General features: G+C 40.8%; 2 protein-coding genes across 3 annotated transcripts in view; one reads left to right on the top strand and one right to left on the bottom strand.

Moving 5' to 3' along the window:
- LOC136863754 (constitutive coactivator of peroxisome proliferator-activated receptor gamma) overlaps window positions 1–14,928 on the bottom strand; it is a 1,011,420-nt gene that overhangs the window by 292,306 nt on the left and 704,186 nt on the right. The window lies entirely within an intron of this gene.
- Window positions 1–14,928, top strand: part of LOC136864906 (uncharacterized) — a 349,415-nt gene that overhangs the window by 86,472 nt on the left and 248,015 nt on the right. The window contains exon 3 of the mRNA XM_068226495.1: window positions 3,962–4,175. Within this exon, the coding sequence (XP_068082596.1) occupies window positions 3,962–4,175 (214 nt within the window). The remainder of the gene's footprint in view (window positions 1–3,961; window positions 4,176–14,928) is intronic.

Here is a 14,928-nt window from a genome sequence, read left to right as displayed (position 1 = left end):
AGGGAATCATTATAAATAAGCTCACCGGAAAAAAATATTCTCAACCCCGGAAAATCATTACAAGCATTATTTAATACTGTGTAACCCCTCCTCTGGACTTGATAACCGCCTGGATTCGGTTACGGAGTGAATCCACAAGGTTGTGCAGGTACTTCGCATCCAGATTAAGCCACTCGCAGAGGATAGGACCACGCAATTCCATCAAACTGCGGGGATGCTGATGTCAGCGTTTTACCCGCCGTCCCAACAAGTCCCACAGATTTTCAATGGGATTCAAGTCAGATGATTTTGCAGACCAATCAAGATGTAATAGGGTGGGGGAGTGTTCATAAAACCAGTCACACATGCGTCCAGCCTGATGAACTTTGCTGCTGTCATCTTGAAAAAATCGCGGTATCAAATAGCATCTTCATCATGCAGATGTTGACTGAAAGGCAACACCTGATCATCCAGAATGTTTAAATAAGCATGCTGGTTTATGTTTTTGGTCACCTCAGTGAGCGGGCCCAATCCATGATACGAAAAACACCCTCAAAACATGACGGAAGCATCTCCGGCTTCACCCTGACCCTGCACACATCCAGGACGAAATGCTTCATTTGGCCTTCGGTGCAGTCGACGACGTGCGCCATTGGAATACAGGTAAAAACGTGATTTGTCAGACCACACGTTCCACCAGTCAGCTACTGTCCACGTTCAATGATTTCTAGACCACTGAACACGTGCAGCTTTATGTGCCTGTGTGAGCAATGTCCTCTGGCGAGGAGACCGCCTCCAAATGTTCATTTCATACAGTTCCCGTCGCAATATTCTCTCGTTAACAGGTTGAGATAGACCTTCATTCAGTGACTGCAGCAATTCCTGTCGGGTTTGGAAGCGATTTTGATTTACAAGCGGTGAAACACGGCTCCGTTCCCCCCTCAGTCAGCATCTCTTTTCCGACCACAATTCTGACATCGTGTTTCGTGGCCACGGCACCACTGTTTGTAGACACGTTGAACAGTCCTCAGAGAACACCAACAAATCCAGCAACTTCATGCACCGTAATGGCCATGCGGCCCAAACACGATTGCCTGCTTTTGCCCCTTTGTCACTTCCTTACATCTATTCATGTTGACGTACACTGTCCGCGTGAAATACAAATGTCTAAATAATCGCTACTGCCTTATGCTCACATCGAGGCAGTGCGCGTGCGGTTGGGCACGGGACTCATTCGCCGCGCCATCTGATCAGGCTTCACGGTCCATCTGTGCGTGCGCACTACGGTGACTAATTTTTCCAAGTACTAAGTCTTTTGGAACTGTTTTCAAGATAATAGAAAAGCTGAACAAGAACATGTTCAATATTGACTGGAAAATAAGCATAAACCTTTCGAGCAGCTACGTGGATTTGATGACATGGCCATCTCTACTAAAACAAAAGACTATTTGTGTCTGACATATTGGTCAAAGCCTTCCTTACTGCCTAATATTGTATTGGCATAAAGAGAAGCGACAGCTATAAAATTTTGCAACGGAATATTTGTAGTAGAAAACTCACTGTTAACAAGCAACAAATAAAATGAAGGCGCCTGTATTATCAGCATTCTCTAATAACGAAAAATGTAAAGTGCATATCTGACCCTCTTCTAGTTTATAAAACGAAGCAACAAGAGGATAAAATCTGAATTATTGGCACCATTACCAGTATCAGTAGCTAAGGGAACGGCACGTTCGTTTGCTGTATAAAGGCAAAGAGGTGAATTACAACCTTTTCTTCTCAAAGGTTTCGGACAACTAACGCTTTCGAGGGTGAGTTATAACTTTTTGTATATGTCTTAGATAATGTGAAATGCATAATAGTTTCAACTATACCTCAATACTTTGTAAGTCATTTCAGAATTACTGATGTTCAAATCTTTTCAGAGGATAACATTAAGCCATTAAATTAGTGTGTTCACCAGCTTCCTCTATTCAAATATTCCTGGATTGCACATACATGGCACATGAAAAGGAATAATTCAAAGGTCATTCTGGAAACTGGATGTCTTAGAGAATTTATTTCGTGTACGTTTTGTACAGTGCCACGCCCGCTTTATTGTATTGACGTGAGCAGCGCTGTTCACCCATAGCTACACTAGCGCAGTCTGCCGCCACCGCCTATTAACTACAAGAGAGCACTCACTTCCTCTTTCAATAACGCTATGGTAGAACTATAATTCCAAGCAGTTCCGAAAACAGACGTGGCGTCAGGGTATCAGTGGAGGCGACACTGGAGTCGAGAGTGTCGGTCTCAGAGGCAGCAGTCTCGACTCTTCGTGACTCCGTTCGCAATCCATCCCTACTCACCAGTGGACGTCGCGAATGCGTTCGAAGCCCCACCTATGACCGGAGCGATTATATCCAAACAGTTCATTAGGAGGGAATGTGAGATTCCATCCGGTCCAACACCCTTGGTATTCATGCCCTTAAATTGACTATATCCTCTGAGTAAATGTATGAAAAGTGAAAGATATCGTGTAATTATGAATATTTCCTGATATTCTGTAAGAATTGTTCCCTGGTGAAATTTTTTAGAAATATTCATTTTTTAATTCTGCAGATATGAATGAGGTTGCAAGTTGTGAACTTTTTCTGGCAATACCTAGTGATTTTATTGTTCCCTACAGAGCAGACGGAGTTGATCTCTTACTGAACAAAGAATGAATGTGTTTAACTTTGGCATCTCGTATCGCAAGTTTGGTTTTATTATGCAAGGTGCGATAGGTTCAAAGTCTTCAGGCTTCCTTGTTATGAAATGCTTTCTCTTTGCCTTGTCCCGCGCAGAGATTAATTTCTTAATTGCAGACGCTATCCACAGGTTAAGTGGGTATTTGGTTCGAATTACTTTTAATGGAGCATGCTTATCGTACAACGCAGAAATTAAATGATTCAATTTTGTGACTTTATCATCGATATTACACTGACAGAGTATTTCATACCATCGAGCTGAAAGTACGTCTTTTCGAAATTCCTTTCATATTTGGGTGTTGATATCGTAAAGACAGTATATACCATATCATGTCCTCAAAATCCACTCGCTGGGGTCTGTTAGGATTGCTGCTGCGTCCCGAGTAAAACATGCCTGAATATTGGAGGAAAGTAGCTGGGGAGTTAGATAACTCTGCACATGCGATATGATTGTCCCGTGAATGACGGGTCTTATAGCTAGTAATAAATAACATGTTGTCTACTATATAGCGTTGGGATTAATCTGCTATTGGGCTGCTCTGACACAACATGTTACGAATGAAGGGTGATTTCATAAAAGTTGATATGTAGTTTTTTTTTTTTATAAAACTTGGGGGAAAACAACCGACGAAGACCCAACATAGGACGCAACTTACCTACACCCTAAGTTAACTGCGGCCAGTAGTCTGGCAGGGTTGGTTTGATTGTTTCCTTAATACTATAACATCAAAAATGAGGCTTTAGATGGTTTGGCCCATTTTGTTCCTCAAGTGTAATGTCGACAAAATATTTAGTTACAGTAAACAATAATATACTTTTCACAGTCCAATAGATTTATTGACATTACTGGAATACCTAAACATTAATTTCGGTATACTAATACTACTACCAAATATGCCACACTGTTGAATTGGCGATTATACAAATTATACTACTGAAAACCTAGGAGAAGAGAGCGTATACAAGTTGTTATTTCATAAGGCTTTCTTTAGAATCGTGCTAGCACCGTGACTTAGCTGCTATCTTTTTACACTGAAGAATAAGATTCAAATGTCGGTGATTGCGAGCTAGAATCTTTGGCCCGAGAAACCATGAGGTGTAAGAAAGTAAGAAAGAAAGAACGAACGAAAGAAAGACTACCCTTACTAAGCCAAAACAGAAACAAAAAGTCGAGGTGGCTCCAGCTACTCCACTAATAAATAGGGTAAAGCTGTAATTATCATAACTGAGACATTGTTTTCCACATGTTACAGACGGCAAATCCTGACTACGCACTTGATATAGGTACGAAAATGTACGTTGACAGCAGTGTGTTCCCACGAACTAAGTTCCTCAAGATCCTCAGGTACTTCTACAACACGGAACTGGAGCGGGTCGACTTCCTGCAACCCCAGGCTGCCGCCAAGAAAATCAACACTTGGGTGGAAGGTGCCACGAATGGTCGTATTTCCAGTATCATCTCCAATCGTAAGTAGGAAACTACACAATTCCTAACAAAATGCAGCTATGGGTTAATTATGATGGAATCAAACCTATCATAGTTTTATCAAGTGTGTGTGTATAGCGAAATAGCCTCGTAACTTGAATTATTGACCCTTTATGAGTCTTGTCGGAATATCTTCTTTTTGCTAGGGGCTTTACGTCGCACCGACAAAGATAGGTCTTATGGCGACGATGGGATAGGAAAGGCCTAGGAGTTGGGAGGAAGCGGCCGTGGCCTTAATTAAGGTACAGCCCAAGCATTTGCCTGGTGTGAAAATAGGAAACCGCGGAAAACCATCTTAAGGACTGCCGACAGTGGGATTCGAACCCACTATCTCCCGGATGCAAGCTCACAGCCGCGCGCCTCTATCCGCACGGCCAACTCGCCCGGTGTGTCGGAATATCGGTATGGTAGCTACACAGAGGTTCTGGCCACTTCTCCCCCCCCCCCGTCCGCCCGCACCCACCAATTAATTACAAATACAGAAGGTCAGGTAATTTATTCACAAAGGGTACCAGAGATATGTCACACATGGCGATATTGACTAAGATGTCCCCAAATCCTTGGCATGAAACAAAATATTACCTCTTAAGTTTTCAACACCCAGGTTATCAGTTTGAGTCGAATTTCTTCTATTATTTCCATCCATTTCTGTCCATTCAACCTTATAATTATGAATGCAATTACAGTACTGTGTTATTCCATGAAATATCCTTACCTGAGGTTCGAAGTTCACTCGGTAGGCAACAAGTTTTATTCCTTTTGTGTGATACTGATCATAGGTCCAGCATATAACCCTGAGATTCCTATTACTGTCGATTATCCATCCAATTTGAATGTCGCAGACCTCAACTGTCAGTTGTTTGAAAATTTTAAGTCCTAGTCCACTTGCCAACGGCCGTAGCCGTGTTGAAACACCGGCTCCCGTGAGATCTCCGAAGTTAAGCAACATTGGGCGTGGTCAGGAGTTGGATGGGTTGCCACGCGCTGTTGGTGGGGGGTACGGGAATGGAGGAGCGGAAGGGAACTGGCCACCCTACCGCACGTAAACTCCGGCTCAGGAACACCTCTGCGGAGGTTCGGACCTGCCTTCGGGCAGAATAACCCTTACCTTACCTAGTCCACTTCTTGACACACAACGTAACCAGTTCAAACTTTCTAACAAAGTAACTGTTTGGACTGGACCACACTAATCGCAATGAAACTTGGTAGGACGATTAGTTAAGACATCATGAACTTAATTGGTAATAGTCATTCTGTCTTAGTATTTACGAAGGTCGATTCATGTCATGGCAACAATTTTTTTTTCTCGAGAACAGGAGAAAACATGGAAAATGCATTTGGAAATATACGGCACGTACTTATGCATAGTGCCTGAAGACAAATTCTGACTGCAGGAGATTCTCGTAGGAAAGTGACAGAACACAGGCCATTGGTAAACATTGTTTTATTATGGTATAGACAGCAAATACACGAGACTACGTACAAAGGACAGGTCTCCACTGGACACAGACCTTCGAAATAATCACCCAAAGTTTCCACTGTGCGTTGTCAGCGGTGGGGCAGGCGCTGAATACCATTCGCTGCATGTGTATCGCTAACGTGTGACACCTCTCTCCGGAATGCTGTTACGATGTCCTCCGCGTTAGCAAACCGTTGTCGACGTAATGGCTTCTTGACTTTGGGGATTAGACAATAGTCACATGGGCTCAGATCAGGCGAATAAGGCTGGTGTGGAAGAACCTCCCATCTCCAGCGACGCTAAACGATGCCTGCTGTGTGAGCTGTCGCGTTATAGTGTAGGAGTATGGCGTTGTCCGAAAGATCTGGACGCCACTGTTCTATAGGGCATGGAATGCACATCTAATGCTTCCCGAAGCTCTGCATGGCATTGGCGTGCATTTCTGCCGCGGAGAACTGCTATTTTAATATACAACCTGTGACAGTAAAGTTCGGTGAATAGTCCTGTACTATCACCATAGATGAACAACAGTGACCTTACTGTCATTCGAAATAGTCCCGTCCCATAACTATGCACTGCTGAGATCGGCGAAACACGTCCTGGAAACTTTACAAGAAGACTTCCTTTGCGATGGTGTTCAAAAGCTTCGTCACGTATCGTTGGATGTCAGGAATATCGTCAAATCTCTTTCCTTTCAAAGCGAGTTTGATGTGCGACTTTTCGGCTCTGACCTTTTTCCGACGAGGGGATCCCGGAGAACGTTATTCTATGCTTTGCCGTTTCGTTTCAGGGTCGTACCTGAAACACCAGGTTTCATCCTCAGTGACAATACAGTTCAAGAAATTTGGTGACGCATTCGCCGTTTCGACAAAATCCTGTGAAGCCTCTAAACGTGCCTGCTTCTGATCGTCAGTCAAGTGATGTGGCATAAGACGAGGACACGTTTTTCTCTTCCCTAACTTCTGGATAACGATTTGTCGCACGGATTCACGGTTAATCTGCAGTTCATCCGCTATCATGCGCACAGTTAATCGCCGATCGTTCGTGATTCTTACGTTCCCAGCGTTTTCGTTACTGACGGCGTTCGCCAGTCTTCAGCTACGGGGGTTGTCAGAAACACTTTGCCGGCCTCCTCGAAAACGGGCGAACCACTCGAACACACAATTCAAAGGCAATGCTTGATCTTAATAAACACGTACCAACATTGCATGCGTTTCCTTCGGTGTCTTGCCAAGCTTAAAACAAACCTGTACATTGATCTTTTGGTGGTTCAGAACCAACGCACTAAACACGCACTGTGTCAAACAGGTCTTACACAGCACACACACGATGCTCAGCTGAACAACGTTGGGAACAGGTGGTCAAAACCTGCTGCTATGGCGGTGCAGCGTTGTATGTCGCCAGTGTTGCCGAATCGACCGTTCTGACTTCACTCACCGAACTTTATTGTCACAGGTTGTATGATCGTTGCTCCTGCTTGTTGACTTCCATTTTGTGACGCTATCACTCACACACTGAACTTGGGTGCAAGCTTAGACCCACACTATTGCTTACATACACCATCTAGTGGCATCATACGCAAGTACATGCCGTACGTTCAAAATGCATATGTTAGATTTTCCGTGTTGTCTCCTGTTCGCGAGAAGAAAATAGTTGCCATGACTTAAGACTCGACCTACGTACATATTAAAAAAATAGTAATCTTTTGTTGCGGTTTTAAACGGAACGTGCTGTATCAAAGGCATTTACTTGCAATGAAAATTGACAGGATGATCAGTTATGACATCAGAATATCAGTACACGCCTGCACCTTTGCTGTTGTTACATAGGCTGTCCTCGGCAAGACAAAATGAGTTATTCCGCACAGGAATCCAGAAGTTTCCTCCTTTATGATATTTATAATTATGTTATTAGCTTTACGTCCCATTAACTACTATGTTTATGATATTACTAGGATGCACGTGTATATAATAGGTTACCAAGATTCCATACTACATAATATATTAGTTTCATTATAAATGATTCATTAGTACCCAAAAACCTTAATATTTTGATATATTCGTATGCTTACATACGTATTGGTAAAATATGTTCGTAGGGCACTGTTCGAGTTGTCATTATCTCACTTTGGGAGTAAAGTGATAGCCTATATGTAATGTTAAAATAGAACTAGAGCATATGTGCAAGATCGTCTACGTCATAATCAGCTAACCGCTCCGAGTCATCTAGCTATTTTTCCATAATTATAACACTACCGTTGATTTTACGGCAAAATTATTATCGCCACTAAATTTAGGATAAGTTCCTTGATCATTCACCCAGTTTCATTGAAATCTGTCTGGTCCAATCAAAACAACTCCCCTGTAAGAAATCCAAAGTAGGCCTACATGCACGACTCATCGACATACACTAGTGTCAGAAAGTTTAAACTCACCATAAGAAAATTCAAATTCTGGTTATTTATGTAAGTATGTATGTATGATTTCAACAACGAAGGCAATAGAGCTTCTAAGGTTCGTAAATGCTCTGATATAGCAATATAACAAAATTCAATCTGACGTTTGATGCACACAGGCTGAAGATACTTACATAATACCTAAATAACAATTAATCATTAAATATGATATGTTAGTGAGTACTAGGTCAGAATGGACAAAACCGGGCGAGATGGCCGTGCGGTCAAGGGCGCGCAGCTGTGAGCTTGCATCCGGAAGATAGCGTGTTTGAGTCCCACAGTCGGCAGCCCTGAAGATGGTTTTCCGTTTTCACCCCAAGCAAATGCTGGAGTTGTGCCTTAGTTAAGGCCGCAGCCGATTCCTTCCCAGTCCTAGGCCTTTCGTATCTCATCGTCGCCATATGACCTATCTGTGTCGGTGCGACGTAAAGCAAGTTGTCAAAAAAAGAGAATGGACAAATACCTGCAGCTCAATTAAGTAGGTTACAAGAATACACTGTAAAGATCATTTCAGAGATTAGTTGAAACCTTTTGACGCTACGGCACATACAGTATAATCAATTTCTTGGTAGGTTAATAGAAAACCAAACTATGAAAAATCCACTAGGCCATTAAGGTCCTGAGCCGCTAAAAATTTTGGAACTTTCTTCATGTGACTATGATCAGCTTCACTTGACTTCACCTTTTGTTCACTTTACTTTGTTGCTTTGTGGTTGCGTCTGTTGTGCCTTCTACACGTGAATTGGTTTCTTTCCTACGGGCTTTATCAGACGCAATGACCCTGAAAATCACTCAGTTCTTCTCTTCCGCTCCGGCAGGTAAGAAATTGAAACTTTCTGAGAGTGAATCGGGTAAATTGTAGTGTGCTGAGAACAAGTTTGAGAAGCCACGGTTCGGGGCGCACAGCTGCATGCTTGCATTCGGGAGATAGTTAATAACTGGGTTGACAGAAGGCAGTTTGGGTTTAGGAAAGGTTATTCCACTGAAGCTAGCTTGTAGGATTTCAGCAAGATATAGCAGATATCCTGGATTCAGGAGGCCAAATGGACTGTATTGCGATTGACCTATCTAAGGCATTTGATAGGGTAGATCATGGAAGACTACTGGCAAAAATGAGTGCTATTGGACTAGAAAAAAGAGTGACTGAATGGGTGGCTATATTTCTAGAAAATAGGACTCAGAGAATTAGAGTAGGCAAAGCTTTATCTGACCCTGTAATAATTAAGACAGGAATTCCTCAAGGCAGTATTATTGGACCTTTATGTTTTCTTATATATATCAATGATATATGTAAAGAAGTAGAATCAGAGATAAGGCTGTTTGCAGATGATGTTATTTTGTACAGAGTAATAAATAAGTTACAAGATTGTGAGCGGCGGCGGGGTGACCTCGATAGCGTTGTGAGATGGACGGTGGGCAATGGTATGATGATAAACGAGGTTAAAAGTCAGATTGTGAGTTTCACAAATAGGAAAAGTCCTCTCAGTTTTAATTACTATGTTGATGGAGTGAAAGTTCCTTTTGGGGATCATTGTAAGTACCTAGGTGTTAACATAAGAAAAGGCCTTCATTGGGGTAATCACATAAATATGATTGTTAATAAAGGGTACAGATCTCTTCACATGGTTATGAGGGTATTTAGGGGTTGTAGTGAGGATGTAAAGTCTCTGATAGGACCCCAACTAGAGTATGGTTCCAGTGTACGGGACCCTCACCAGGATTACTTGATTCAAGAACTGGAAAAATCCAAAGAAAAGCAGCTCGATTTGTTCTGGGTGATTTCCGACAAAAGAGTAGCGTTACAAAAATGTTGCAAAGTTTGAGCTGGGAAGACTTCGGAGAAAGGAGACGAGCTGCTCGATTAAGTGGTATGTTCCGAGATGTCAGTGGAGACATGGAGTGGGAGGACATCAGTAGACGAATAAGTTTGAGTGGTGTCTTTAAAAGTGGGAAAGATCACAATATGAAGATAAAGTTGGAATTCAAGAGGACAAATTGGGGCAAATATTCGTTTATAGGAAGGGGATTTAGGGATTGGAATAACTTACCAAGGGAAATGTTCAATAATTTTCCAATTTATTTGCGATCATTTAAGAAAAGGCTAGAAAAACAACAGATAGGGAATCTACCACCTGGGCGACTGCCCTAAATGCAGATCAGTAGTGATTGATTGATTTGATTGATTGATAGTGGGTTCGAACCTCCCTGTTGGCAGCCCTGAAGAAGTTACTGTAATGGAAAAGGTACTAATGTTATGTCTTCATTTTTACTAACATTTTAGTTAACTGTGTTGAAGTCTGAAGTTAATGTAAGTTTTGTTTTGCCCTATTGTTTGGGTTAGACATTATGGTACACTATGTGTTTTAAATTAAATTCACTATAGAAACTGTAGCCTGCGACTCCAGTATTCCGTGTTTGGAATAGGTCAAGTTAGTACCGGTTAACATTTTTCCAGAAAAAAAACGAAGCATTGAGTAAAAGTAATAAATTCATGTTATGAAAATACCGCTCACTCTGTTCACTCTCCATATCGTTCAATAAATATTGGACTTTCGAAATTGGTCGTAATTAACTGTTCCTACCCCCGTATTCCATCTGCTATGTAATCAAACGCTGATTTATGCATTCTCCTTATCAAATGTGACTCACTCTGTCCGGTTAGAACAGAGGTGCTCACGCTGGGCATTTCGTCCCGCGGGCTGGCAGGCAATGAACTTACGCTGTTCAGCCAGTGACGTGGCTACGTCACAGGAGATGAAGGTTGGGAGAAGTTCTCCCAGACACTCTCGATCACTGCGGCGTTACACGAGTTTGAAATGGTGGCAGAAAATAATGAAAGAAAGAGGGCAGACACCCACATCATTTTCAATTTACGTTGTAAGAACTTATTTATGTTCATTGCAGTTTACGGTAAGTATTTTGATCGGATACAATACAGAAGCCTAAAATCTCAAATATTTTTATAATGTACGTGATGAATTACAATATTCAGTATTAAATTTTAAGAGGTGCTTTAGAAGCATTTCTCATATAATAGAGAGTTAAGGTGGATAGGCTGTGGCTTGTGGTTGCTTGTGTTTGAATTATCGATGAACTCACCTAGAATACAATCATGCTTACCGGGAATAACATCAGTTTGTTTGAAGGCATACTGTACATCTATTTGGTAGATTTAATGCCTACATTCTTCTTGTACTTTAATCTTGGATAGTAAATATCTATGCCCCCACTAGATATGAAACACCCTCGCCATTTAGAGGTTAGCTATTATCATCGGACGCCTGATAAGTTTCAAATACTATTTTCAAATTCGGTGAACAGGGAGATTCAAACAACACAACAAAACTGTGAAAATCAAGCAGTAAACTAGTTGAATTATGTAAATATATTGTTTTTGCTGAAAAGTGAATAACAGGAAGTTTACCTTTTAAGACATGGAAATACTATCATTCTGTAACAGTTCATATCCCATTACAAACATTCCTCTGTATTTATTATTATTATTTGTATTATTATTCCTATTATTTTAACTATTATTATAATTTTTATTAAATTCTATCATCTGATTTCGCCATATTAATTAATTATCACTTGCTTCTGCTTGTTGTTTTAAGGGGCCCAACATCGAAGGTCATCGGCCCCAATATCGCTTGCTTAATTTTATTTCATGTATTATGTATCATATGTGTGTGTGTTAGCATTAAGAGAATGTAGATTGCGAGATTTGCTGCTTAATATAAGATATGTATTTTGTGAAACCACTTTTAAGATATTGCGTGACGTGATGTAATCCTGTCACATTTACTATCGAGTCATGCTAAATACCCGTGCGTCATTGCGTTCATATAGAAATAGGAGGTGTGGTCAGGGAGTTCCTAGTCTGCCTGAGGCGATGGCAACACAATGTGTAATACTTTGGAGCTTGGTTTGAGTGATGTCATGGTCTGTTTTAAATACGACGTGGGTGTAAACCATGTGACAATTAGTGTCTATAAAAGGACGTGGCTCCTATAGTAGTCAGTCAGTTGGATGCCGAGCCTTGCCAGAGAGAGTTGTAGTGAGATGGTAGTGAGCAGTCATATGGATAGTTAGGCCTCAGTCGGCCAGTCAGCCAGATGGAGAAGCAGCAATTATATGGATACGGAGTCTTCAGTGAGCAGATGGATTATATGATCGAAATGTGTTTCCATATGTATGTTTGGTCGAGTTCTTGTGTCGGTTCGATGACAGCCGAAGACGGAGTCTTTGTAATGCAGACTAACAGTTCAGTGAATTACGTGTAAAACTGATTGTGCAGTGTGGTTATATTTTCAAGCCATACTATCTCTCGTTTGTGAAACTAAAAGAATAAGTCACCAAATCAGGTTTGAGATACCTACAGCTGATGCCACTTCCACGGAATACGTCATAATAACACTTAAAGTGTCCAAGGCACTGTTAAGTGAACTAGTGAGGGATAAATTTCTCGTACAGTTTTCAAATGTCCGGTCAGTAGTATTTCAAATGTAATGCCTAGAGCTTCATTCCATTTTATTTCAGAGTTTTATATTGTAATATTATTATCGCGGAAAATCTTACATTTCAATTCAAAATTTCAAGAATATATTTTGTTTACTATCAAGTACAGTTAATTGTTTTATTTCATGGTAGATCAGGTAACCTCAAATTTTAGTTGGGAAACCAAACGTCGATATCCTTTTCCCAGAACGTACATGTTATGCTGTTAAAGTAAGCTTATTACCCCACACCCTAGAGATATTCAAGATTCTCATTCTATTACTGTTACATTTATTGGTAGCTGGCGCCCATGATCAATCAAAGTATTAGTATTTCTCGTTACTGTTGAAACTTTTTTGATGATAATAATAAAAAAATAAAATCATGAATAAAAATATATAAATAAAATTACTCAAAAACTTAATAATTTTAATAAGCATAATTAACCGAAATGTCCGTAGTATGGGCGCCAGAGTTCACCAGAATGGATCCCTCGAATTTAGATAAGAGCATGATAGACTTTATATCCCAGGGCGTGTACATAATGCTGCGTACTGGTACATCTGCTGCAGGCCTTACCTAACCTCCTGAAAACGACTAATTAGGTAGGAACTACACCTAGGTTTATCAATAACACTGATTCTAAAATAGCTAACTATATTCTGAACAAATTCCGTGCATGAGCACCTCATCAACATACAACATTATACATATAATACACACATAAAATATTGCTGGAAGACTCCATATTTACAACAACAACAATAATGAAAACCGTGGGAAAACAAACTTGAGAACTAAGCTATCATTTGTAGATGGTCCGATGAACAATGTACATGTATGAAGATAAATACCCTTCACTGTCTCTTTATCAATTCGACTTACCGATTCTCATAATCGGCAGTTATCACATCACACAGATACTGTACCTTGTACTACTGTGTTCACATATTTTAACACTTGTAAAGATATATACACACGTCTGTCGATCCTCAGCATAAATTATGGAAAGTCTGAGATAGCTTTCACCAACATATAATGCTTGGCCGCCACAAGTGCTGCAATACTTAATGCGCAAGCACTCTCCACAATCAGCCACTTATAACAAGACTACGCTCCACGAACGTTTGAAGTCCAGTCCATTGCTGCCGTGTCACTCCAGTACCGTGTATCAGCACCACTTCCTTCCCGTACAGTGCGTCAGTTGTAGTTGTAGTTGTAGTTATCTTCCTTCTCGTTCCTTTACAATCACCTCTACAATCACCCTTACAATGTTTCTCATAATCTCACTTACAATGTCTTGGTTGCCGCCGTATCATCAACCTTTATAGACATCAACATCCCCCTCCTGTCAGATGATACGTCTGGATTGGTGCTTGCCAGCCAATCATGAGTGAACCTCTTGTCAAGACATGCCCTGAACTACTTCTTCCTCCAAAGACAATAACAAACTCTGAGGTATATTCCATGAATCACCAAACTTTCCGTGGTACAACAACAAGCTTAGCTCATCAGGCTGGGATATATACATGAGTAATGGAATTTCCTGACACAAGTACATCACAACAGACACTGGGGTAGCCATATGATTCATTCAAATTACCAGAGTTATTAAAGCAAGGTTTTCCCACTCGTGCAAAACAAATTACTCATACCTACATATGTGGACATCTTCCAGCTTACCAATATAAATGGCAAAGTATACAAATAAATACTGTTAATAATAATAATAATAATAATAATAATAATAATAATAATAATAATAATAATAATAATAATAATAATAATAAAATAAATCGAATACTGACAATTATATCTCTAACTTCTACATATAATTCGGGGGTGTGATATATGTACTATCACACTGTATGTGGAAACCCGAAGATAGGTACAAAGTGAGACCACATAGTGCGACGATCGAGTATTTTATTTCATGCATATTGTTTCATCTGTTTGTAAGCAATCACAATTCCCATCCAATGAACTGTAAAATTTAACACAAAAATTATAACGTGTTAGTTTTCTCTGAGTGTATAAATATAGGCTAAGAAAATAAAACTGACTGTTTATATCGAGCGCAGTATAAATCAAACCGGAACATCTTGAAAACGTCGGTTTTCTTGCGTTTAACTGTAAAAAATGGAGAGTGGTTAGTGTTGTATGTCCGGCACTCCCTTCTCGCTCCGTCAGCCAGCTGCACGCGCGCCTGTGTATCATTCTGCTAGCTTCGACGCGCAGCCCTCAGTGCGCGTGCCTGACCATCGAGTGTACTATAAATAGGAGCTCCCTGCCTGCTTACTCGCCCACTCGCCCACTCGCCCCG

The sequence above is a fragment of the Anabrus simplex genome, chromosome 2 (genome assembly GCF_040414725.1).
Source record: "Anabrus simplex isolate iqAnaSimp1 chromosome 2, ASM4041472v1, whole genome shotgun sequence".
NCBI classification, from domain to species: Eukaryota; Metazoa; Arthropoda; class Insecta; order Orthoptera; family Tettigoniidae; genus Anabrus; species Anabrus simplex.
This window is presented reverse-complemented; position numbering and strand designations above follow the sequence as displayed.